General features: G+C 36.5%; 3 protein-coding genes across 5 annotated transcripts; all 3 read right to left on the minus strand.

Moving 5' to 3' along the window:
• Positions 1–471: 471 nt before the first annotated feature.
• On the minus strand, positions 472–2,621 carry LOC142986446 (uncharacterized). The gene is made up of 2 exons (XM_076134958.1): positions 2,552–2,621; positions 472–2,064 (listed from the first exon to the last, which is right to left on the minus strand). Exons 1-2 carry the CDS (start codon positions 2,609–2,611, stop codon positions 1,573–1,575), a joined length of 552 nt encoding a protein of 183 aa, XP_075991073.1. The 5' UTR covers positions 2,612–2,621; the 3' UTR covers positions 472–1,572.
• Positions 2,622–4,373: 1,752 nt separating this feature from the next.
• Positions 4,374–10,474, minus strand: LOC142986747 (uncharacterized). Its single transcript, XM_076135365.1, has 10 exons — positions 10,399–10,474; positions 9,827–9,968; positions 9,396–9,483; positions 8,962–9,076; positions 8,052–8,231; positions 7,432–7,578; positions 6,464–6,649; positions 5,430–5,582; positions 4,473–4,577; positions 4,374–4,384 (listed from the first exon to the last, which is right to left on the minus strand). The coding sequence occupies exons 1-10, from the start codon at positions 10,472–10,474 to the stop codon at positions 4,374–4,376; spliced, it is 1,203 nt and encodes a 400-aa protein (XP_075991480.1).
• Positions 10,475–14,022: 3,548 nt separating this feature from the next.
• On the minus strand, positions 14,023–26,455 carry Coq8 (ubiquinone biosynthesis protein COQ8, mitochondrial). Of its 3 annotated transcripts, none has more exons than XM_076134666.1 (9): positions 26,295–26,455; positions 23,548–23,824; positions 22,563–22,779; positions 21,828–22,037; positions 21,063–21,178; positions 20,312–20,474; positions 18,848–19,050; positions 18,011–18,163; positions 14,023–17,657 (listed from the first exon to the last, which is right to left on the minus strand). In XM_076134666.1, exons 2-9 carry the CDS (start codon positions 23,815–23,817, stop codon positions 17,376–17,378), a joined length of 1,614 nt encoding a protein of 537 aa, XP_075990781.1. In that variant the 5' UTR covers positions 23,818–23,824; positions 26,295–26,455; the 3' UTR covers positions 14,023–17,375. The 3 variants fall into 3 exon arrangements, with proteins under 3 accessions (XP_075990781.1, XP_075990780.1, XP_075990779.1); XM_076134665.1 differs by having other exon boundaries at positions 23,548–23,828; XM_076134664.1 differs by having other exon boundaries at positions 23,548–24,096.
• Positions 26,456–27,739: the final 1,284 nt, after the last annotated feature.

The raw sequence follows: 27,739 nt of genomic DNA on the forward strand, positions 1-27,739 counted from the left end.
CGTCGCGGCAATAAAACTTCTACACGGTAATTATAGGACTAAACTACATTAAAAAAACAAAAAATCAAGTTTGGCCGCGGATCGCCCAGGCTCCATACTATTTTGCCCATTCTCCTTTGTATGTTTGTTTTTAAGCGTCAGGAACTACAGGACCGATTTACAAAATCTTTAGATTATGTAAAACTTATCGCTTCGAAAACGTTTTTGATAGTTTCAAAGGTTTTTAAATTATACTAGGTGGGTCAAAATTTTCCCTGTTTTTGTAACATTTTTTACTGGTAATCTGCTCCTATTAGTCGTAGCGTGATGATATATAGCTTATAGCCTTCCTCGATAAATGGGCTATCTAACACTAAAATATTTTTTCAAATCGGACCAGTAGTTTCTGAGATTAGCGCGTTCAAACAAACAAACAAACTCTACAGCTTTATAATATCAGTATAGATTGCTCTTCATATTATATTACATTGTTATAAATATAATTTTACAAAACAATAATTCGAATTGATTTCGTTGTTTTTCAGTTTTGCGCTTAGCAACATCTCAAATTTATTTTTATATTTTGTCTAGATATCATACATATTTTACATTGCATTTTACGATTTAATATTATTATTTTATACAACACATTTAGTATAGGTTTTACAAAATTTGCATGCTTGCATAATTTTACAAAGAAATCTTTTAAAATTATAATGTTCAGCTCGTAGACTAAGTTTTGTAAGTTGTAGCGACATCTGTCGTGCAGTAGCTGAATTAATATGCTACGGCCACATTTAAACGCGAGGATTCGTGTTTACGTAGTGGCGATAAAAGTTCCAATTCGTTCCGTCAACAAATGCGTGACCTAATCAAAAGATTACTTGACTACGACGCGATAATCAAGAACATGGCGAAAATTTATATCAGTAGCTCGATTCTCTACTACTATCGACTACCGACAACCGGCTAGTCATCGAGAAATTTTGTATGAAAACCTGATCAGCGCCTCTGGCGGGCGTCGTAGGAACTATTTTGGCAGTACATGGTGGAGAACGTGCTTATTTTTGTACATATTCAAATAATTACGGCGCTTCATTGAATTGAAAACTTAGAATTAAATATAAGCCCTTACTCAGTAATTTTAATACTATATTTTTCTATTATCTGACTGAAGGACTAATTAGAATTTTTGCTATGTTACTTTGCAAACATTATTATTGTGATCATTTACACTAACTGACAGAGTACAATCTTCTTGAAAGATCTAACTCTAGGCTTTCAGCAAAATCGGTACTAGGGTTACGGCGTAAAAGCAGCACAGATGGACAGACTTTCACATTCATCTCAATAGGTGCCTTTACACATATTGACCGATCTTGTTATTAAGTGCCTGTACACACACGCTCTTTCGCGCGTGAAACAACAAAGGAAAGAGCGCGCGCCGCGCTCATCTGTCAAGCCAGCAAAGAAAACGTGAGCGAAGAGCGCGCCTTCTGAAAGATGAGCGGCGCGTGCTCTTTCCTTTGTTCTTTCACGCGCGAAAGAGCGTGTGTGTAAAAGCACCTAATATCAAGTACAGTCCATAATGAATCAATCGAATTTCTTAGTGACCCTGATCTCAGGTATTTTAAAACCGTACACATATTGATTATGTCTCATATCTACATATTGAGACAAATCACTTTTATCTTCCAAATTGTCAACTCCAGGCTCCTGATCGGTCGATGCTCTTCTGTTAAAGGTCACACTATTATCCTTCTGTAGTTTAACAGTGTTCATGTATTCAGGTTCTCCATTTAAATGATCTACTTCATCGTATATAAGCTCAGACTGTTTTTTCATTGCACTAATACCAGCCAGTTTATTAGATTCTACATAAGTATATTCTTCTTCGGCATGATTCGTTGTTTGTTCATAGCCAGGGTTTGAAAGTGCAGTTATAGGAGAAGGGTGGCTGATCTCGATTCTCGGTCTGGTCTCGTTCACTAACACACTGTCTAATCTTTCCACACACTCGTAGTGGTCTTGTGCGTCATTATCTAAGTGCACGTTGGATTCAGTTACTTCCTTTGCTGAATATTTCTGCAACAATACAATTTTATTGTTAATTTCTATGCTTATAATTGTTCGCATTTATAATAATATTGTATCGACCTAGACTTTCATCCAAACTATGTTGGCGTCGGCTTCCTGTCTCACCGGATGCAGCTGAATATTAGTATTTTACATGGGAGATGCCTATCTGGCCTCCATAACCCAGTTACCCAGGTTATAACACGATACCCTTCGGTAATACTGGTTGTCAGACTTTCAAGCTTCTGACTAGTGTAAAAAATCTTTGAAAATGACAGCCGGGACCCACAAATTTAACGTGCCTTCCGAAACACGGAGGAACTCGATATGTATAAGATGGTCACCCATATACAAAATAACCTCGGCAAACGTAACTTAACCTCAGAGATCGATCCGCGCGGCTGTTGTTAACTAAGCCACGAGCTCCTCATTTATAATATTATTGTAAGATGTAAAAACATACTACTACTAACAAACTACTATAACAAACATTTACCTTGTTTCGTAGTTTTAGTTTTCTGGTGAGGATAATACCAGCGATGACGACGACCAACATCGCGATACACAATCCGAGAGTCACGACATAGTTCTGCTCCGTCATGGCTTCAACTGAACCTAGCAAAGAGTCACTGTTTACAACATCTCTTTACTAGCGTAATTCTGCACAGACGGCACTATCGAGTGTCGAGAAGTTGACATTTAAAATTGACTACAAAAAATAGTTCTTGCGGGGCCCACTAGAGGCGCTCATCAGATTTTCTTACAAAATTTCTCGGTGACTATCCGGTTGTCGGTAGTCGATGGTGGTAGAGGATCGTGCTACTGTTAACGAATTTAAACTCTCGTCATGTAACATCGTACACAATGTTACACTGGTTCTTATATGCGATTGAAAATTAAAGGTTACTATACCTTCACGGGCTGTTTGTCAGACGAATAAGGTATCATAACCGAATTATACCCGAAGGTATAAAAGTTTGTATTAGAAGAGTAGAACATATACTTATATTATACCAGCCGACCCGCGCAACTTCGCTTGCGTCACATAAGAGAGAATGAGTCAAAATTTTCCCCGTTTTTGTAACATTTTTTACTGGTACTCTGCTCCTATCAGTCGTAGCGTGATGATATATAGCCTATAACCTTCCTCGATAAATGGAATATCTAACACTGAAAGATTTTTTAAATCGGACCAGTACTTCCTGAGATTAGCGCGTTCAAACAAACAAACTCTTCAGCTTTATAATATTAGTATAGATTATATATTATATTAAATGTTTAATTACTAGGCATTTAACTACGCGCGTGTCTTGTATGCGTTTTTAAAGATTACAATACTTTTTCTCCGTGAGAACACGACTTCAACTGACACCGACTTTTAACGTGCCCTCTGAAACACGGAGACGCCCAGCTCAAATACCACTATGCGGTCTCCCATCTATGGAATGACCGCGCAAAGGTTTGCTTAACCCACAGATCGTTTACTGGTGAGCGCAACTAGCTATGGGCGCCAGTTTTCAACTATAGGTGGCGAAATTGCGTTAATTGGGTACGAGTTTATTAATTTTTGATTTACCGAACTACATTATCATGTCACCTTAATGTACTAACCTGGTTCATTTCCATCAGAATCAAACCTCATCAAGAACAATATAATGATTTGTTCTATAACCGTGTCATGTGGGCCGGGACTCGAGCGTACTCGATTTTTCAATACACATTTCATCGTAGTGTTATCATATTCTTTAGTTAACTGCAAGGGTTTCCTTATGTAGAAGTCATTTTGTTTACTTTTTACTGAAAGAAAAATCTTGGTTTATAAAAAAGCTTATAAAAACGACAACTCCAGCACTATGAATTGCAGCTATTTATACTTTGCTAACTGACGGCCCCCGTGACACAGTGGTTAAGGTGGTCGCCATGCCACTACGGGGGTCGTGGGTTCGATTCCCACACGGAGCAACTATTTGTGCGATCCACAAATAGTTGTTTCGTTTGTTTGTCGTAAAAATTGCTTTTTAATAGCAATTTTTAGTGCGGGAGTAGTAGAGTACCGAATGCCTATCGGACTTCCGCAACCCAGTTCACTGGGCTATAAAACAATAACCTACGGTAAGACTGGTTGTCAGACTTTCAAGCTTCAGACTACAGTCAACGACTATCAAAGATCTTTGAAAATGACAGCCGGGAACTACTATTTAACGTGCCTTCCGAAACACGGAGCACCTCGACATCTATAAGATGGTTTCCCATCGACAAAAATACCTCGGCAAGCGTAGCTTAACATCAGATATCAGCGATTTAAGTACAGTTAAAACTTACTTGTATCCTGAAACACGATATAGACGTTAGAAAAACTGAAATCTCTTCGACATTTCAGCGTTATATATTCATCTCTTTGATATTCATGTAAATACGACTTATGTTGTATTTGTCAGACGCTTCTGAATTATACATATTATTATATAACTCGATTGTATTCTCCTCTGGTAGGTCTATGTATAATTTTTGCGGTTTCGGTTCTGTAATACAGTAGAAATAATATAATAGAGTTAATTATATAAGGGGAAAATTCAAGGATAAATTAAATGACGCTGGCTTGTCAATATATTATTATGAATTTATGAAAAATCTTATGTATGTATGTATTCTTATTTATGTATAATGCAAGGTTGCATCACGATGTTTTCCTTCACCGTTGGAACAAGTGATAAAATTATTTCTAACTGACCACGCAAACTTCGTATCACCTGGCAGCCGATATTTAATAAATAAATAAATAATTCTTTATTTTTTCTCGCTAAGAACCATTCCCGTACTACAAGGAATATTTTAAAAAAATATAAGTGAAATCGGTCCAGCCATTCACGCGTGATGGCGAGACCAAGGGAAATAGGGATTTATTTTTATATAAACTTGTGGTCGCCCAGCAGTCGAAATTCGACTATAATGTACTTTATAAGCATTATTACTTCGTCCGCCACCTGAATTTTCAAATAGGAATGCGTCATTTTCCTGGGGTAGAAAGTAGCATATGTCCTTTCTCGGGTATCAAAATATCTCCATACCAAATTTCATGCAAATTGGTTCAGTAGTTAAGGCGTGATTAAGTAACAGACAGATAGACAGACAGAGTTACTTTCGCATTTATAATATTAGTATGGAGTATGGTTTAGCGTTCTGCTCTCCTCCTGCACATAAACTGGTCTTGCTTCACGTAGTAATATATAGATTTCTAAAACACACATATCTTCGAAAAGTCATCTGTGTGTTGCCTCGGGTACGAATCGACCACTTGCGTGGGTACAACTTAAACCACTGGTCTACCGCTGCTCTTAAAAAGTCATAATAATATGAATGAATGTAATACTCACTTGATTTCTTCGGTAACTCTGAGAAATAAATAATGACTGTTTCACTCGCTTTTGCCCGCAGTTCTGATTTACTACGTGTATGGTAAACCAACAGTCTTTCAAAATACGTTTGCATTTGTACCACAAACCCACTATCCATCCGTGTTTCTGAAACTATAAATGTAAATTAACTTATCAGCCTGGATATAATTATTATGTTATATTAGGTCGGGGAAAAAGTCTTTTCGCATTATAGTAGGTATGTATGAACTTGTAATAAAATCTTTTCTCTACACAAAAAGCTCGATATTTGGTTACCTCACGAGCTCTCTGAAAGAAACCTAATGTTCCGTGTACTCATTTGTGATTCTTGAAGCCAAAGAGATTTTATTACAAGTTCATACATACTATAATGCGAAAAGACTTTTCCCCGACCTAATAAGTAGCTTTTGACTTAGGACAGAATTTTTATACAAATTTTCATCCCCTGTTTTATCCCCTTGGGGGTAGAATTGATCAAAATCCTTCTTAGTAGATGCTTATAACATCTGTCATAACATCTACCTGCATGCCAAATTTTAGCTCAATCCGTTCAGTGGATTGGGCTGTGCGTTGATAGATCACAATGTCAGTCAGTCACCTTTGAGTTATATATATTTAGACGATATGTTATAAGTAATAAGGTAGGTAGAGGAATATATGTTTGATCAGCCTAGCCTTTCTTCCAATTATGTTGGAGTCAGCTTTCAGTCTCACCATATGACCTCCACAGCCTAGTTACTTGGTGAGACCGGTTGTCACACTTCCAAGCTTCTGACTACTAATAACAACTATCAAAGATATTTGAAAATTACAGCCGGGATCCACATTTAATGTGCCTTCCGAAACACGGAGGAGCTCGATATATTTAAGATGGTCACCTATCCGCAGAACAACGTCGGCATGCGTAGCTTGACCTCAGAGATCGAGCCGCGCGGCTGTTGTTACTAAGCCATAAGCTCCTCTATATATATATATTATTATTAACTCTATTAGGAAATAGGAATAAGTCTTACACATGTATTTGTAGTGTCCGTTATTGGAAACAATGAAAAACTTCTCATCGGCCGGCAAGCATTTGATGTAAAACATATTATTATTGCCCTCGAAATATCCATAATTGATAACCGTTATAGAACTGTTGTGGCCAAGTCTTTCACCTCTCAGCATTTCATTTTCATTTATTATTACATTTATTGCGTCTGAAATTAAAAAATATTGTTGAATAACTAACCTAACCCACCCGCACTTGGCCAGCGTGGTGGACTCAAGGCCTAACCCCTCCCTCATTACTGGAGGAGACCTTTGCCCAGCAGTGGGACATTAATGAGTTTTTATTTATTTATTGTTGAATTGAAAACCTCCTCCTTTTTTAAGTCGGTTAAGTAGGGCCTGTTGTCCAGGGGTCGATTATTATCTTGATATACCAAACAACATATTGGGGGTACGGACGTGAGATTTTCTAGTGTATTGGAAGTGGTCAGATATAATTAGAATATTTTAGTTTTAGATTTACCTACATTACATTATGTTTAATGTATGCCTAATATTTGCATGTCGGCTTAACAACAAAATATGTGGTAAGTTATGATTTTTGTTAACCACCTTGTGTACCGCCATATTTTCTTTGAGTAAAATTAAATTTAAAATTTAAAAAAACCTCCGATACAAGAACTTAATTTCCCTTTAAAAAGTAAAAAACCATTTGAGTTCCCATGCCAGTATATTTTCACATATTCGGTTAATCTCTGCACTTTCACCCCCTACAACTAATAAACGGGTCAACCGATTTTCATCAAACATGTCTAAGAATACTCGCCCATAACTCACCTTTAATACAAAAAACTAAATTGAAATCACTGAATGCATTCGGGAGTTATGATGCACAGACAGGCAGACAAGTCAAACTTATAACACTCTTTTTGCATCGGGGATTAAAAAATAAGTTATTTCAATTTGTATCCTGACATTCCAATAAACTTACCCGCTGTGTGTTTATATCGAAACTTCAATGATATTTGTACTATTCTTGTAGGGGACATGCACCGGCAGATCACTTCAGTATTGTGATGCTTGGCTCTAAGCTTAGCGCGGAAGCCTCCTATTGAAGACGAGAGGTTTCCAAATCGTCCTGAAAATAGACTTATTTTATTTATATTTTTATGACAACTCCCGCGCTAAGAATGGCTCTCGTGTCGCGGGGACTTTTACAAACGTACAAGCAACGGACACAAAGTACAACCAGGCCCGAAACAATTATTTGTGGATCGCACAAATAATTGTTCCTGTGTGTGGGAATCGAACCCGAAACGACCTCCCGACGCAATGGTAGCGGCGTGGCGACATAAACAATACAATGCGTCTTTTAAATGGCGTTAAATGATAAAACACAATGTCCTGATTTTTAGCCCGCTCCCGCGCTTTTGCCTCAGCTAGTACCATTTGTGAGAATTTAGATTTAGAAAATTTATGACCACTTGAAAGGGATTATCCTCAAAGCTCGAAACTGACTTCCAGTTTCACAAAAAAAACTAAATGACTTTCCGAACAACCTTAAAAAATGAACATGCAACACGAAAATGTAAATGTAATGATAAAAGATACCTTCCAATAAGGTAGAGAAGTCGTTTTCTAAGTGCACGGAACATGCTTGTGTAGTGACACACAACACGTGGACATTGTCGCCGTTGTGATAGTCGTATGTAGCTGTGTAGTGGTTGATTAAATGCGGGTGATGATGAGTAGTTGCTATCAGTCCGTTCACTAGCATCGTCTGCGGAGGTTCTGATAAATAACAAATTATATGAAGCACCAGCAGTTTGCAGCGATCGCAGCCCATGGGCGTGATATGTGTAGTACTTATATAATAAATAATAATATTGTTGGACAACTCACACACGGTCATTTGATTCCAAACCAAGCAGAGCTTGTAATATAGTAACCAAATAACTGATAAACATGCTTTATACTTCTAAATTCATACTTATACATATATGTATAAGTATGAATTATATATGTATAAGATACATTAACAACCAGGCTCAAAATAAATACTCGTGCTCATCACACAAAGATTTGTCCTGGGTGGGATTCGAATCCACCACGTTAACCACTGCGCTAAACGTCCGGTTAATAAATAAATATGGTTTAACAAATCTCGTTCTGGCCGACTTCAGTTAAGGCGGCCAGTTTTATTGAAACCAGCCAACTGTGCATAACCTTGTTTACGAGTATAATGTCCTAGTGTGTACACAATACACTCTCTTTTCTTTTACTCTCATAGTCCGGTGCGACGACAAGACAGGGTTTACGTGGTCTCCGAGGTACGGAGGTCTACGACCTCAACTTAAAGCAATAACTCAGGGCAATCGCTAACAATTTTTTTTTCCAGAAAACTTTTTTGCCGTACCCAGGATTCGAACCCGAGAACTCTTGCGCGGCAGTCGCATGTACAACCGCGCCACAGAGGCAGTTAATCAGTTATGTTTGTAGAAAATATGTGTGTCTTACTCACTGAGGTCTTTGACGATCAAACTGAAATAATAGAGCCTAGTTGTAATAGATTCTCTACCACCTTCTGCTACGTTGCACTTCCATCGATTGCTCATATTTTCCGTCACTTTCGCAATCTGCAATAGTATTTAATATTAACTTATATGCTGCACGAATATTAAGCGTGTTCAATCTATGGGTCAACGTTCACATACGAGAGACATTATATAACTAGAACTATAGGCCGTTTCTTGACTACTATCGAGTATCGTAAACCGGCTAGCTATCGATTTTTTTTTGTATGAAGGGCACTCCACATTCACGCGAGATTCTCCGGAGATTCTCGGATGAAACGTCGGGTGAACAAATAAGGTATTGTTACCTTTAATTTTCAATCGCGTTAAAGACCTTTCATTATAATATTAATATATGAAATAGTAACCGTAAGCTACTTACTTTGATCGTGCAGAAATTAAGGTGGGTGTCGTTTTTGTTGGTGTCGTAGCGCCATGTTAGTTTGCTAGTGGCAGGGAAAGATTCACAGCTAAAACAATTATACAGTTTAATCATTCATTATGACAGTAGAGCCTTGCTTATCGAATCTATACTAATATTATAAAGCTGAAGAGTTCGTGTGGTTGTTCTATCTCAGGAAGTAAAAAATATTTTTGTGTTGAAAAGACCATTTATCCAGGAAGGCTATATATCATCACGCTGCGACCAAAAGGCGCAGAGTACGAGTAAAAAATGTTGCAAAAACGAGGAAAAATTTCGTCCATTCTCTAATGTGACGCAAGCGAAGTTGCGCGGGTCAGCTGGTATAATACTAACCTACCGCTAAATGTACTTAGAAACCGGGGGAAAGTAGCTAAGAATATGTTACTTACTCAAGCAAGACGGCGGTGCAGTGCATAAACACAATGTCCAAAGATTTGCCAGATAACACGTAGAACGGCTGGATTGTTTTGTAAAATCGAGTCTCGTTTTTTATAAGCCTGTAATCTATTGTAATTCGTTGAGTGGTGTCATCTGAAACATAAATAACGTGTACTTACTTATTTTTTTACTATTTTTTCGGACGATTAGTGCCTAAGTGGTCAACCTAATGTTTAATTTGTTCAAGCCGAATGAAAGACTGTTATCTAAATTAACAACAACCGGGACCGACTTCTTACTCGCCCTTATACAATTCCGCTTAGCGGTCACCCAACTATGGAATGACCGCGCCAAATGTTACTTAGCCCCTAAATCGTTTACCGTCAGGTACTGACGTAGATACTAGAAAACATATAATATAGCGGCTTCAGACTTATGAAGGTATTTTATTGAACAATAAAGGCTCCTATACACAGTGCTGGTGGCATGGCCGCCGGGATGTGCCGGGGCGTACCGTCAGGTTATGCGGCTTACAGCGTCAGTTTGTTTGGTACGTTATTAGCGGGCACATACGGAACCCTACCCATAGGGCACATACGGAACCCTATTACTAAGCCTCCGCTGTCTATCTGTCCGTCTGTTACCAAGCTGAATCCCATAAACCGTAATAGCTAGGAAGCTGAAATTTTCACAAATTATGTGTTTCCGTTTCCGCTATAACAACAAATACTAAAAATTTTAAAATAATAAAAATAAACTGTATGTAAACTGTGTGGCCCCATAAAACGGATCCCTTTTTATATAATTTCAGAACTATTCAATGCTGTGTTGAAGTTATTGTATTCGCTGAGCAAGGGTCCTGTCATACTAGCTAATTCGTTTCTATCTCAGTATAAGTACGGTGCGATTGTGAGTGTTTTTCTACCTATACTAATATTATAAAGCTGCAGAGTTTGTTTGTTTGATTGTTTGTTTGTTTGAACGCGCTAATCTCAAGAACTACTGTTCCGATTTGAAAAATTATTTCAGTGTTAGATAGTCCATTTATCGAGGAAGGTTATAGGCTATATATCATTACGCTACTACCAATAGGAGCAGAGAAACAGTGAAAAATGTTACAAAAACGGGGAAAATTTTGACCCATCCTCTCTTATGTGACGCAAGCGAAGTTGCGCGGGCAGTAATTTATATTAGTCTAAATCTTCAAATTGCAGAAACACTATACATAGGTATGTTTCGTATGTTTATATAAAGAAGCACAATGAAACTAGCTAAGCATTGCACAGAAAACATATGTTTCAATCGCTTGGGCTCATATTTTTATGCTATAGTACTTATATAAAGCTATAGTAGAGATCCTTGCGACAGCCAGATTTGCGGCTGTCGGTGGTGTAACAAAATTGTGAATTTGACTATTGGTGACATGCAAGCGTATGAAGCTGTCAGTAGTCTGTTTGATACAGCTACTTTATATTAAATAAAATTACTCGTATATGCTTAATAAAGTGCACCAGTGTTCTTGGCATCAACTCCATATATTATTAACGTGTTCGCCATAAAAATAACGCTTATCAATACATAAAAATCTTCTGTTACTGACTGACTGACGGGCAACGCCCAGCCAAAACTACTGGGTGTAGAAACTTGATGGTATACAGATTCCTTAGGAAGTGTAGAGGAGCACTGACGAAGAACGAACGAACGAAGGGGCGGGCATCAGCTAGTCTATAAGAACTTCAATACTTACTAATATTATAAAGAGGAAAAATTTGTATGAATGTTTGTAATGAATTAGGTCATAAGTGATGGGCTGGTGTAAAAATTATTTCCTTATTTAAATGCTGATTAGAAGGCAATTTTAATTGTAAGAAAAAAAATAATGTCTTCCTGAGCGGAGCCGGGATGGGTAGTAAAATATAAAGGTAAAAAATTAATACATACTATGGCGGAATCCTAGAAAAAACAATCCATTTTCCAACCATGCCCAAGCTGCAAACATTAAAATCAAATCTCGATTAGTGTTCGAAACTAAACTTTTCACGTTTTATATTCTGAAAATCTTTATATTAGGTATAAATCATTTAACAATAATAGTAAATTTAACCCACGAATGTCCCACAACTGGGCAAGGGTCTCCTCCCGTAATGAGAGAGGTGTTAGGCCTTGAATCCACCACGCTAGCCAACTGTGGGACTTAAAAAGAACATATAAATATAAACATATGTATATTATTGTATATATAAATGAATAAATCACTTGAAAAAAGTGGCCGTAACTTTCTTGCTAGTTATTTTCTACCTCCTTTTCCGAGCTAGTGATAGATTCAATAATTTTGACCTAAATGAATAAATGATTTAATTTTGATCCCGTTCCTTCTTGATTTAAGTTATTTGGTACATAGGTACTATGACTGATTTTCGAAAGGGCAGAATGGCAGGGGGAAAAATGGCACGGTTCAAGCAAAATTTTAATGAGTCCAAGTCTAGTTAGGTACTATAACTACATGTATTTAATATATACTGACAAACAGACCACAGAAGCCTTAGAAAAGAATATGGTACAAATATAACTCACGTGCGACGGCCCCAGTATAGCAAATAGCTAAAAATAAAACAATTAACGTTGTCATTACTGTTTCAAATCACTGAAACTTCGAATTCTATGATTATATTTTATAACTTCTCAATTATAAAATTAATAAACGATGTTTTTATTTGTCGACGGACAGAAATACACTAATCATAACTTTATAATATGTTACAATTACGAGGATGATAAATATTAAAATAATTATTTAGTGATAAACAGGTAAATGTAAGCAAAACAAAGAATAAAATAAATCTCCTTATTTGTCCGTTTGTGTATCGTTTTCTGCGGTCTATTTTGTGGTGTTGCACGCACATAAGCTGTGTGGGATAAACCCGGAGGATGAAAAAGCGCCTGCACTGGGCTTCTTTCCTGGAGGGCTATCACGTATCTCGGTTGACAACTATTTGAAAGCCACTATACTATACATTGTGATCTCCCTAAGATTGCAGTGATTAACACGTTTCAAAACGGCAATGTACTGAATAGTGACCATAATTTCATAGAGCGCTTTTAAACGTCTTAAATAAAACAAAACTTCATTAACAGGGTGCCTACTAAGTATAATTCAAAGAAAACGAAACTTCGACCAAATACTTACCACGATTACAATAATTCTAAGCTTCATTTGAATTATATTGAAATCTTGTAAACATGTTATACTTAAATAGCGAGAGTATGAAACCAAAGGAAATCGGTGGAAACGTTTAAAGATCGCAGTATTACCTACCAAGCTTTAAACATTTCCACCGAGGATGAAAAAGGGTGTATAATATTAGTCCGTCAAAGTAGTTAGTCAAGTAGTCTGAGTAAGAATGTAACTATAATCTTTAAGTGACGGTGCAATGGAGCTCAACTCAATGGACAAACGCTCTTACGTTCGCAATTAAGTGCAAGAAAATTGGTGCCTATAGCTTTTTTTGTTAAAAATAGTTCAACGCAAGAACAACAGCAAAAGCAACAGACTAGTATTAATAATAATTAATTAAAATAAATATTACAATTAAACGAGCCGTTCTTCCCTATCATTAACTGATTTTAAATAACATTGACGTATTTTTATTCCACGAATCTACAGGATACATTTTATTTTCCAATGTTGATATAATTAGGAAACTTGAATCACAGACATCCTTATATAGGCACTAGCTGACCAGGCAAACGTTGTTTTGCCATAAAAAAAAGTGTTACTTAGGGGCATGAAAAATAGATGTTTGCCGATTCTCAGTCCTACTCAATATGCTCAAAATTTCGTGAGAATCGGTCAAGCCGTTTCGGAGGAGTACGGTAACTGTGACGCGAGAATTTTATATCTATACTTAATATTATAAAGCTGAAGAGTTTGTTTGTTTGTTTGATTGTTTGTTTGTTTGTTTGTTTGTTTGTTTGTTTGAACGCGCTAATCTCAGGAACTACTGGTCCGATTTGAAAAATTCTTTCAGTCTTAGATAGACCATTTATCGAGGAAGGCTTTAGGCTATATAACATCACGCTACGGCCATTAGGAGCGGAGTAGCAACGAAAAATGTTACAAAAAAGGGGAAAATGATGACCCATTCTCTTTTATGTGACGCAAGCGAAGTTGCGCGGGTCAGCTAGTAATAAAATAAAAACACATTAGTATCCCAACAATTTTATTAAGTTAATTAACAAATTATAAACACTGTTATTCACAATCTATTATAATACTATGATAGAATTTCATCACATTGCCTGAAGCTTACATTACGAGGTAGACGTTAAGAAGGCGATAACGGTAACTAGTACCACAGCGCTAGTTTACCCTCTGGATAAGTTCCGGTTAGTCTATAGATAGTGAATTAATAAGTACAAATAAATTTCTGTAGTTATGTTTATAGGATTACATATGAAATCGAATAGTTGCAATTATTGAGCGCAAAAGCAGCCTAACCTCAATTTCTCATATTATTATGCTGACTTAATTACTACAAATTATAGAACTCTTACCAAAATTTACAGCGAAATTGACGTACGTAATTATTTTCACAATTGTTACAGAGGCCATTGCAAAGGGTCTCCTTGTATTATGAATATAATCAAAAATATTGTTTGACGCCATCTATGAATGTGTAAAGAAAGCTGGAACAAACTAGGTACGTTAACAATGTTAGTTCCATGCGATAGGGAGCGAACCTAATGCCATCTATCGGGGACATTACAAATCTCCAGGTTACTGTTGAGTACATATCAGCTTAACCTTTCCCAAACTATGTTGGAGTCGGTCTTGTGGATGCAACTGAATACCAGTGTTTTACATGGAGCGACTGCCTATCTGACCTCCACAACCCAGTTACCTGGGTTATAACACGATAGTTGAGTAATATTCTTATATAAATTAGAAAATACCAATAGTAATTTACTTTCGGCCGATAACGTTAAATATATAAGCAATGTTAAAAAAATGCATCATTTAATAAAAAAGTAATTGTTTATTCCATTAAATATTATTGTGATGAATGACTAAAGCATTGTTTAATCTAATCTAGTTGCCACTCAAAAGTATTTTAATCACTGGTCTATCAATATATGATTAACAAAAGATTTAAATCTGACATACAACTCATTAGGACATTACATTATATTAGGACCATTTCCTTAAAGCGCTTCAAACTCCTTCTACTACAAATAACATAAAGCTGAAGAGTTTGTTTGTTTTAATGCGTAAATCTCAGGATCAACTGCTTCAACTTGAAAAAATAATTTTATATTGATTAGTCCATTTATTGATGAAGGCTATATAACATCACGCTTCATCTTATGGTAATGGAGCTGAAAACTAAATTCCACGTGGACGAAATCGCGGGCCTTTTTCTAAAGATTTGTGCAAACGCAAACATTTTGTGCTCAAAATTGACAAAAACGTACATATTTGTTCTTTCTCGACTTTACTTACTAAAACATTAAATTGTGATATAGAAAATAAGTTAATAGAGCGACTGTACATTGGAGCAACTGATCACGGCACCAAAACGAAATGTCAATGCGATCTTAGACCGTGGCTAGAAGAAGTAATTTCGCCGCGAATTAATTCGTGCGTTACTGAAATACTACGCGCCTATACATCGAGTCTACATGCTTCGCGCGAGTTTATATTACGCGCGAAGTTTACACTCCTTGTGGCTAGAACGTTCGCGAAACACGCGCGAAAGATTATCTGCGAATTCGCTTCTTCTGGACAAGGTTTTAATTGCAACAATATTTTTAAGTAGGTAACTATAGTTTAAAATATATATAGTGAATGACATCAACAATATTATATCTTTGTAGTACATATAAAAAAGCTCATAGTGTAAAAATATGTACATACATTGAAAATAAAATCAAGAACAACTAAAAAGCTCATTTAATTGCCATTTTAGGTCAGTTTTTGCGACTTGACAAGTGGCTGATAACCTATCTGAATGTTAAAATGACAGCAAATATATGAATACAATTCTTAAAATTCCACCTGTTACGCTAATTGACACTTATTCAGTAGTGTGAAAGTGCTTATTAATTCTTATTATACCTTACCATACCTTTTTAATTTATCCAGAATCTATAAGTAAAAAGGGATATTGTATCCTATTGAAAAGGTAGGCCTATGTTAGAGGAGATGAACACGGGCCAAGCATGGACCAAGCATGGGCCGAGCATGGGCCGAGCATGGGCCGACCACGGGCCAAGCACGAGCCTAAGAAACCTAAGGAACTTACAACAAGTGTAGTAATTGCTTCAAGTCGGTTCTGTTGTTCGATATATACTGCCGAACCGAATGTGAGTGTAGCAAGTCATTGCAATTTACGTTAGAGCAGTCTGTACCCGGCTTAGCACGGTCCACACTATATCCGGCCTATATATGTATCCGGCCCATCTACCATAGACCCACTTTAATAAATGCGACAATTATTATGTTTGTACCAACGTTTTCTGTAAAGTTACACTGTTTAAGGCTTCCACTACGACAACACAGCTGAAATACTTTCCTACCAAACATCGTTCGACTTAATTTAAAACACGATTTGCATAAGTAATAGATAAAAATGATGAATTCAATAACTGCTTGATTTTTCGATATTTTTCTTTTACGAAAATTAAACATTTGTCTTGTAAAAGGGTTTTTTTTTAACAAAATATAAGCAAATGCATTGCAGTAGAGTATTTTTTTAATCCATTACAGTCCCACTGCTGGGCAAGGGTTCCCTCTCAAACGTAGGAAGGTTTAGCCCTTGAGTCCACCACGCAGGCCAAGTGCGGGTTGGGGGCAATAGGTATGTTGACTAATTTTCATTTTTAACCCCAACTGGTTGTTGGTAATAAAATATCATACGCGTATTTTTCTTTTTAGCCGACCATAAAAAAGGACGAGGTTCTCAATTCGACTGTATTTTCTTTTTGTAATAAAGTATGTAATAACGGCAATACATTAAAGAAAACACGTGAACTCCACTTTTGCACTTATTTACTGTGAGCACAGATTATATTGTGCAATATTTTGGACAGTACGACATCAAATTAGGATCAATAGTGTGATAAAATAGAACCGTAGAACTGTTACTGTAGCACGATTCTCTACAGTCGGTACTGTCGAGACTAGAAAGTTTAACATACAAAATAGTTCCCACGGCGCCCGTTAGAGGCGCTGATCAGATTTTCATACAAAATTACTAGTTACTAGCCTTTTGTCGCTGGTCGATAGTATTATAAAATCGAGCTACTGAATACAAGAAAATTTCATTGAATACCATGAATTCACTAACGTCAATCTGGGTAACTTTGAGTCATTTGGGTAACATTGACAGTGGGAATATGAACTAGTTTCGATTATTTTTTCATATGAAACCAACACAATTGATAAAAGTTTATTTTAGTTTTGCAAACTTTGTCAATGTTACCAAAATGATTCAAAGTTACCCAGATTTACTGTACTATATTTATCTATTACTCAAATCGAATAAACAGACACACAATCTATTACCTCGCATTAGCTTTGTACTGGTCGTAGATTTCTTGGAACATTGTCCTACAGTTCATTTTGACTTTAAGTTTTGAACATAATAGGAACACTCCGGAGAGTTTTCTATGTAAAGAGTATATTTCTTCTGGAGGGGGGCAGAGTCTGTGGGTCAAAATGGTGGGGACGAGAGCCTGGATCCTCCTGGTCGTCTGCTGGGTACCGAAGTCGAATTCCCCGGAGCCGCTGGTGAAGACTTCGCCCATGATCATCACTGTGTCCACGTGAGTCTCTTCCATTATCTGAAGAATTAATAATTTTTAGTTATATATGTGATGTGATTGAAAATACATAAAGCAAATAAAAAAAATTGTAGATCTCATTTTTGTTTCAGAATTCGAACCCAAGGCAATAGTGCAGTGATGAACTAGTGTATTGCGCTAATTTGTAATTTTATGGGCTATAATGTTCCTATTTTAGAATATATTTTTTACAGAGCGAAAGGTACATTGAACAAAGAAGAATTGAATATAGATGAAGGTACATTATATAGAATATAGATGGATATAAAAATACGTCAATATTAATTAATAATATATTAATTCATTATTATGATAGTCTTTAAATGGTGGCAGTTGATTTAAATAAGCAGTACCTTAGACTCGTATCCGGTGAGGAACTTCATGTCGCGCGACATGTGCAGTATGGTGTCTCTGTCGCCGCGCGAAGCCGCGTGGATGATCTCGATGTACTGGTCCATGAACTCCTTGGAGTACTCCCGAGTCGCGCCGAAGTCTAGCAGGATCACCTGTAAAATTACAAATGAAGTCAAATAGTAAAAAAGGAAATGGTCTATAGTCTAACTTGAAGCCTTTGTCCATCAAAGACTTTTCGAAGTTATTATGTTAAAAACTTGTTCTATGGCCAAACCTTTCCTCATGCCGAGAAGAGAGATATATTCCATTTTACAAGTAACATCCAACTCATATTTTGTGGGACACCATCGTTAAACTATTACGCAAGTAGTAGTTTCTGTAATCTAATTGCATCAAATTCAGATCCAAAATTTCATTTATGTTGTAAACTTCGCACAAATTATTTAAAGTAGTTGTTAACAACAGCCGCGCGGATCAATCCCTGAGGTAAAACTACACTTACTTGGGTTGTTCTGTGGACGGGTGACCATCTTATACATATCGAGCTCCCCCGTTTTTCGCAAGGAACGTTAAATTATGGATCTCGGCTGTTATTTTCAAAGATCTTTGACAGAGTCTTAGTAAAGGGTATCGTGTTATTACCCAGGTAACTGGGTTGTGGAGGTCCGATAGGCAGACGCTCCATGTAAAATACTGGTATCCTAATCAGCTGCATCTGATGAGACTGGAAGCCGACTCCAACATAGTTGGCTAGGCTTATATTTTTTCTACCGTTTTGACATAGAGCTTGTTCCTTATAGGAAGAAACGGGATCTATATATATTAATATATCTCACTTGTTTAGTGTTGGGGTTGTAGAAGAAGTTGGCCCAGTTGGGGTCAGTCTGCATGCAGCGCAGCACGAACATCTCTCTCAGACATAGCTGCATGATTTTATGTGCGATGTCTGACTTGATCTCGTAAGGGGCGTCGAAGAACTTGTCTAGAGGCACGCCGTCTATCAGTTCGGTTGTTATCACCTCCTGAGCGCAGAGTTCGTCTGGAAAATATAATTTGTTATATTATTATCTGAAGTTAGATTAACGTAGTTCTGTGGTCTAGACAGAAGTGTATATTGGTTAAAAACTAAATTGAAATCACTGCATCCGTTCGAAAGTTATGATGCCAGAGACCGAAAGACACACAGACAGACACGTCAAACTTATAGCACCACTTTTTACCACGTCGTGGGTTAAAAATTTGCAAGGGAAAGTTTAATTATAGGGCGGCGTGCGGTACGTAGCTAAGCTGGAATGTTAAAACCGCATTTCATAGGAGTTAACTCTCATTCATTCAATTTAAATTGATTTATTGTCAGCTTCATCGCCGCGTCTCCACAGGTTGGGAATAAAAGAGGTAAAACTGTATTTTTCTCACTATACATATGTCTGTAATTCATTGTTGAAGTGATTCAGTTGTATGTGTAAAGAGCTTGTTCATTTGTTAAAGATTGTGACTTATGCCGGCTCCACATTATTGCCGTGAAGCTCCGTGAACAGACGCGAACGTGAATGTGGACGGTTTTCACGGGGTCCACGCGCGTTCACGCCTGTTCCCCGATCAGAGTCGGTATTAAGTCCCGTGACAAAGGGTTCGCGCGGCGTTCACGCATACACATACACATTCACGGCGCCGGCGCAGTTTACTCTGGACTATTTCTTTAATTTATCCGGTTACGATGTATTTCTGTCATCCACCATCTTCTTTTCAAACGTTTTCTGAGTAACTTTCTTGTTTTTGACATCTATATAGTGGTATAGGGACACAGCAAATAAAGTTATCGTAGCAGCAGCTTCTACGTCCATTTCGCGGAGGGCTTCGAACTATTGTGAGCATTCCGTGAATGTGGAGGGCATGGAGTCGGTCCGTGAATTCACGGCGAGAATACGCGCGTGAATTCACGGCAATAATGTGGAGCCGGCATAATATTAATATACTAGCTTTTGCTCGCGATTTCGCCCGCGTGGTTTGTGACTTAAGACAGAATTTTCATACAGACTTTCATCCCCTATTTTATACCTTTAGGGGTAGAATTTATCAAAATCCTTTCTTAGCGGATGCCTGCATGCCGAATTTCAGCTCGATCCGTCCAGTGGTTTGGGCTGTGCGTTGATAGATCACTATGTCAGTCAATCAGTCAATCAGTCACTCAGTCAGACACCTTTGAGTTTTATATATATAGATTCCTATGTATAAATTTTATTATTTGCTTCCATTTCTAATATTCCTAAACATATATACTTGTAGCCATTGTGACTGACCTACGACATCCGGCACGAAATACTCGGGGAAGGGTTGGAGCATCGTCTTGAACTTCTTAGTGCACTCGGCCTCGCGCAGGTAGTCCACCTCCCACGCCAGCTCCTTCTTAGCCACCTCCACCACGTTGTCTATGAACATACCCTTGGGGAATATGTTCCATACCTGCAAAGAAATATATATTTCGTAAACTTCGTACAAAGTATTTGAAATCATAAATAAATATCATTGGACATCTCACACGATCATTTGATTCCAAACTAAGAAGAGCTTGTACTATGTTAGTCAAATATCTGATAAACGTACTTATATATTTCTAAATACTTAATTTATACTTAAAATAGTCATATCATATTGGCATTTTTTTTTAAATTACTATTATTCTTTTATTAGAAATCTAATCCACGACAATATAAAAAATAGATGTACAATTGTACATAGTAGAAATAATTGAGTTTTTCTTAAGTTTCGTATTCAAACAGAAATTATTATTATTATTAAGAGAAAACTATACGTGTGTCTGCCTGTCACCGCGCGGTTCAAAAACCAATACTACAAACAGAATAAAATTAATATTTAGATGGCTTCCATGCAAACACTGCTTGCGCGAGTTCGGCCAATAATATATTGCCCAACCCAGGAATCGAACCCGAGACCTCAAGACCAGCAGTCAGATACGCTTCCGACTGAGCCACAGAGGCAGTCATAATCCTTACACAAAAGAATTATTCATAACAAGTGTCACTAGCTTACCTTCATAACGCCTACAAGATTGTCAATGTCACTGTTGATGCCTTTAGCCACGCCCGGGTACTGAACCTTGACCGCCACTTCCTGACCGTTGTGTAGTGTCGCCAAGTGCACTTGTCCTGTTTACAAACATACAAATTTTATGTTACTGTACCAAGCTACAACTAAAGGTCAGTTTCTCAATCAAAAGAAACAGCCTAAGTAAAAATCACTGTAAAATTTATCGAACAAATTTGATTGTATATTTCACTTACTTATAGTCCGACAACTTAGAAGAGATCCTTGTATGCAAGGTTCACGGGTGGCGGGGATATACACAATTTAAAATAGAGTAGTTAACTACCATTTAAATTACCTATAGTGTAAGAGCGCGTGGACCCCAGATCTACGTTATTTTATAAGGCTATACGGCGTTATTGGTAACGGTACTTAAGATGCGTAAAATACCGATCTAAACAGCAATAACTTTTTTATTTTGTAATAAATTTAACCCATTAATGTCCCACTGCTGGGCAAGGGTCTCCACCCGTAATGTGGGAGGGGTTAGGCCTTGAGTCCACCACTCTGGCCAAGTGCGGGTTGGGGACTTAGCATGCCCTCAATAAATGTATTAAACAAATTTTAAAGCATGCAAGGTTTCCTCACTATATTTTCCTTAACCGTTGGAGCATGATGTATGGATATTTAGAAGCTCCTTTTAAATCTAACAGGATTTTCGTAACACACACCATTCACATCTCGCTAGCTTACAAAAAATCAGTTCCATACCTATAGAAGCAGCTGCAAAAGGCTTCTCCTCAAAGCTGGCGACCCTGGTCCTCCAGTCGGGGCCGAGCTGTGCCGTCATCACTTGCTCCACCTGCCATGAAGGCATGAAGTCGGCCGACTGCCTCACGCGCTCAAATATACGCTGCAACTCCGGCGATATCAGCGCGTCGTCTTGTATACTTAGCAGCTGGCCCAGTTTTAATGCAGCTCCTGGAAGTAGCAAATAAACATATTGATTTTAATGGAATGAAATAGAAGAGTGAGGTTTGCGAAGACTATGTCTAGGATAGAGCGAAGTGGAGGAGAAAAATAAGAAAAGCTGACATCGCTACCATGTGAAATTCATAGCATGGATGACAGAGAAGAATAAAAACCGACTAAATTGTACTTTTATATATTTATTATTATTTTTATGGCGATATTTGTTATAGCGTAACATTGATCATATCGTCATGTTTGTAGAGACAATTTGCTTTCAAGAATAACTGTCAAGATTATAATAATAATATATCATAATACTCGTTCCCAGTAGAATTAAACTATTCCGATAGTCACTATGTAATACATTGTTTTATTCGTAACATTATGGTGAATAATGTGAATATAAGTTACGTCAAAGCAGCAATGTATCGCATAGTTCTGCAGGCACCTTATTGAAAACCTTGTATTCCTCTGCCACACCAACTTGCATTCAAGACACACTACTATTCTTGAATTATAGAACAATATAATTACCTCTGACTTTACAAAGCGTATCCACAATCCGTTCAGCGTTCGCCGGCGACATGAAAGCATTGGCAGACTCGTCCACTTTCCCAGTGACGGACGATATGGTGTTCCTCGCGTACTGGGCGACGGTGCCCACGCCCAGCCCGGCTGCCAGCGAGCCAAAGGAGATCATCCGACCGATGCGAGATGAAGGAACCACGCGCGCCTTGGAATTTTCGCTAAGCTGGAATATTAAGAATGAAATTTAGCACTCGTAACCGGTAGTGTATGATAAGATGTATGGATGTGAATGAGGCATGGGAAGTTTGTAAAGATCGTACCAAGTGACGCGTGGCGTTCTCTGCCTATTCCTATGGGTGGAAGGTGTTATTTTATGTATGTAGCTGTGTCATATTTCTGGATAGCATTTATTATGAAGAAGATAGCATTGCAATTTTATAGGCGTTTTTTGCCTTAAGAGCAATTGATTTTCATATTAATGGCTACGAATGAAAGTAAGCACTAATTTAATACATATATACGTATATAAAATCACGTCAAGAGAGAATCTTAAAATCTTAAGAATCTTTTGCGTTAAAAATATTATAGTACGTCATTTAATTTATTACACTTCGTTAGGTTCACAAACCAGACATAACACATTTACTACTCTCTTAAGCATTGTTATAATGTCCTTCACTATTTATTCTTATTATTTCCTCAAATATTATATTTCTCGGAAAAAAATACTTCAAAGATGGATCTCATTTCATGGATTCTGATATGGAGCAATGACGTCAATTCGCACAAGCTTTAAAGTAAGCAATGAGTAATAATTCATGGACAGGTTTTGAATGCAATTCATATGACATCATAAGTTAGTCATGATTTGACCATATGCTGTCTCTATTTAATTTAAACAATTGCTTGAATGCACAGCTTTTAAAAACGCTCAGATATACGCAACTACACCAAACATCATTTAACATTCATACAGTAAAAAAATACTTACAGCCACACGAATCTTTTTCTTAGCAACAGGTTTCGGAACAGGCGGCGCGCTAGGCATCGCACTAGGCTCCGGCTGTCTCACAACGACTGGAGGCTCTTCCCTCACTTGAGGAACTGGCTGCACTTTGACAACACTCTCTTTCACTTTCTCTCTCAAATCTTCAAGAGGCGCTACTACTTGAGGGTCAGCCTGCACTTTGTTCAAGGTCTCGAACGTTCTATTAAACTCCCGGTTCAACTCTTCGATCTCGTCCTGCAGTTCTTGATCCATCTCAGGCCTTGCTGCATCAGTGTTATAGTTAGGAACTTGCATTATTGCGTACTGTCTAAAGCCGTGGGCCACGACTAGTGCTCTCTCCATGAATTCCTTAGCCAATGTAGGGTTGGGATTGAAAGCGATGGGATTAGTAGGGCAGCTTTGTAATAGAGGTTTGAAGCTTGAGTTATTCCATATTATGCTAGTTGCTTCCTGCTGTGTTTTGACGCCCGCCTCCACCACAAGTCGCAGGCCCCTCAACACGCCTATCAAGTCGTTAATGTGTGACATTCCCTGAAAGTTTTAGTTCAGTTATACACATACATATACATAGATATTTTTATTATTTGTTATGATTGAAATCAGTAAGTTATATTTTATGAACAAGAAGATTGAATAGTAGAATATGAATTATAAATTAGGTAAAAGTCATGTGAGAAAGTAAACATATTCTGTTGGAAATAAGGTTATGGATGTGCTAAATGAATTGCAAATTTTCATGTTTCAAACTCACTATATTTGCTCTTTACAGCACTTGCAAGGAGTAAAATGTGCCTCCTGGCACAGGATTTATAATGATTGTTTAATCAGTATGGTCAGAATACACATAAAAATATGATGCCTAGGTATTTGCTAATTAATTTTTGAATTTGAAATTGATAAATTTCAACAGATTCATCTTAAAGTACATGTTTTTAAAGTGACACAAAAGTGTACAATCATTGAACCAGAACTGACCAGAAGTCCTCGTACTTACTCACATATACTTATTAAAATAATGATTCATGCTTAGATGTAAAAAAATTCTAATTAGTTACTTCATTTCAATGCAAGACAGCAAAACACAAATTAGCAGTGTGGGTTTAGGTGTTTATAATCCACCCATTACTATCTATCTATGTATCCCGTTTTCACCCGCTGTTGAGAATAGGGCTTCTCCTAAGTAAGCCACTTTATATGGTCCTGCACTTATCTCATCTATTGCAGGCATACATATTTAACAATGTCGTCTGACCATAGTGATAGCGATATTTCTTTTATAAGAACTAAGAATAATACTGACAGTTTTGTTATCAGATTTATACACTAAGAATTAGACTAACAATATTGGCTTATACAGTTTTCATGTCAATTATGTATTTAAAATACTACTATCAATAACTGAGTTTAACAACTTTCGGAGTATTAAAGTGTTATATTTTGTTATATTTTTAAAAAAGCCTTTATTTTAAGCAGTAACTGTTTATTGATCTGAGATATCATATTTAGTCATATTCAACAATTCAAACATTTAAGACATACGCATTTTATAAACTTTCTCATAACTAAATTGATTGATTTGATGAATGTTTATCAGTTATCTGGTTACCATAGTACAAGCTCTGCTTAGTTTGGAATTAGAGGACCATATGTGGGTTGTCCCAAATATTTGTAATTCACAGATTTACAGATCTATACAAAGAACATTAACCCCCGGTTTCTGAGTACATTTTTGACACTATTGAATAGATAAACTACCGCTAAATGTACCTCAGAAACTGAGGGTAAGTTCATTGCAGGGAGTTAGACAGTTATTATTATTAAAGACTCTGCTCCATCAATTTCAATAATCAAGATAATATGTAGCTTCATTTGCAGAATGCAAGACTAATGTCTAGTTTGAGTGCATCAAGCCTTCAATCTGAAGTAATTTGATAAAATACTTTTTTTGAGTATGATATTAGTATGTTATGTTAACAAATGTGTATCTATAGAGCCCATTATGTAATAGAATGTGCCCTAATTATCCACTCAAACGTCCGTGGAGACTAAAGTATCCATAATTATATTACAATACCCTCCACGGACGTTTGAGGGGTTATATTCAATGCATTGTCTGTTTTTTATCTACAACCGAACAATGCCTACCAGCTATAGTTCAGTCTATTTCATAAAAATAATAGTAGAAAAATAATGTCATCAAATATATTATGCAACTTCCTTAAAATATTCTTAGTAGAGCACGAATTTACTTCAATTCAATTGATAGTTAGATATTGAGGTGCAACTAGTGTGACTTTTTTGTACCATGTATGTTACGTATACGGTAGTTATGCTTGACTGAGAGAAAAGAAAGCTTTAGACCACAAACAAAATTGTTGCACAATATTTTTGACTATTATATTACTGACCTACTATTTTTTATACTAGAACGTATTAGAACCAGATTGGAGGTTATTCTGAAGGGAATATTATTATCTTTGTCTCACCAAGATGTCTATAAAATTGAGTCATTTACTATTAGCACTTTTGAGTGTAGGCGCCGGTACTCTCGCAATTCAAGGTTATACAACCATTGCATAACATAAATAACATCTGTCATGTTATTATCTAAGCGTTAGTATATTACTAGCCAATCGTAACAACCCCTTAGTGGCATAGTACATTATTTTTGTAAAAATTTACAGCAGTCACGTGCATCTACGCTTTTATTCAACATTAAAAATACTTACGATAGTTTAATGCCCTCTCGTAAAATATATAACACAGTCACTGAAATTTCGTTTCGGAATAGTTATTCGAATTTATTACTATTAATGTATTTAATTTGGTTTACATAAATTTTCGAATTTTTCACATCAATCCAAGTTTTGCAAACCAAACGTCACTGTCAATTATCAGTCACGTCTTGTGTCAACTGCTAATTGCAAAACCGCCGTTGTCAAAACTACGTTTAGTTATGCACTTGGCTTTAATTGATCATTTGAGTTTATAATAATAGAATCAAAGAAACCTTGTCTTGGTACGTTTATTGGTAGGTAGATTGCTATGTTAATCTCTATTTTCTCATTTTTAATAAACAGATGGCTAAATTAGTGATTTAAACGTTCTTACTAGTTCAAAGTTGGTAATGCCTGTGGTATATTATTTCAAAGGAATTAAGACTTTCTTATTGTACTTGAAAACCTAGTTAAATTATAAACTTGATTTTATCCTAAATTACCAAATTACCGAAATGCCTGTGTGACCACGATTTTTCAGTTTTGTTCCTTTTTTAAGATTGTTTATGGGAACAATTCTTTGATAAGGAACTCAACGACAGATGGAGCTACTAGAACCTAAAATGGGTTTTTAACCAAAAATATATTTAAAACTTTATATGCGCGATCTCATAATGTACGTGTGGTACATATATCAAAGTCATATTAAGCACTGTTGTAGAGGTTTTCGTTTTTCTTGCATAAGCTCCTTAAGAATATCTCAAGAGCATATAACCGGAAAATTAATACAGATGGCAGCACCAATATGTAAAACACAAGATCTGATCTTATGATCCTGAAGTTATATTTCACTATTTTTATCCCAATAACTTAGCGAAATTATCAGTTAATACTATGAATATAATTATTTTAAAGTACTTAAGCTCCATTTTATTTACATGAAGATCAACAGTAATTGATTGATGTAGTTTCATTTGTTTCTGAAGTTACTGACGATTTTACTGATGCATACTTCTTCTTCTACTTTTCTGAGTTGCGAAAATTTTAAAACGTCATGTTTTCAATCCTGAAAATAGAAAGTTTGACTACATTTCATTTATATCAAAATACCTAAAAGAATTAATCAATTCTTATGATATTATTTTATCGCACTGTTCATAATATTTCAGGAGGTCTAACAAACTGAAAGGTCACGAAAGTTTTTTTTGTTAAACTTAAATATATTTTATTGTTTGATATAGTTCGATATGAATCCAGCCAAAATAAAAAGTCACGATTCCTTCTATGTGTATAATTTAGGTAGAAACTCGAAGTTCGGACTGAAAATTCAAAATTTAACGTAATACAAAGTCTTCTTAATAATATATTAAAAGTATTGTTTTATTAAAAAATAAAAAGGACACCATTTTTGCAACTTATATATAAAATAACAAAGTTTTAAACTTAGAAGGATAGTT

Source organism: Anticarsia gemmatalis, chromosome Z (genome assembly GCF_050436995.1).
Source record: "Anticarsia gemmatalis isolate Benzon Research Colony breed Stoneville strain chromosome Z, ilAntGemm2 primary, whole genome shotgun sequence".
Taxonomy (NCBI): Eukaryota; Metazoa; Arthropoda; class Insecta; order Lepidoptera; family Erebidae; genus Anticarsia; species Anticarsia gemmatalis.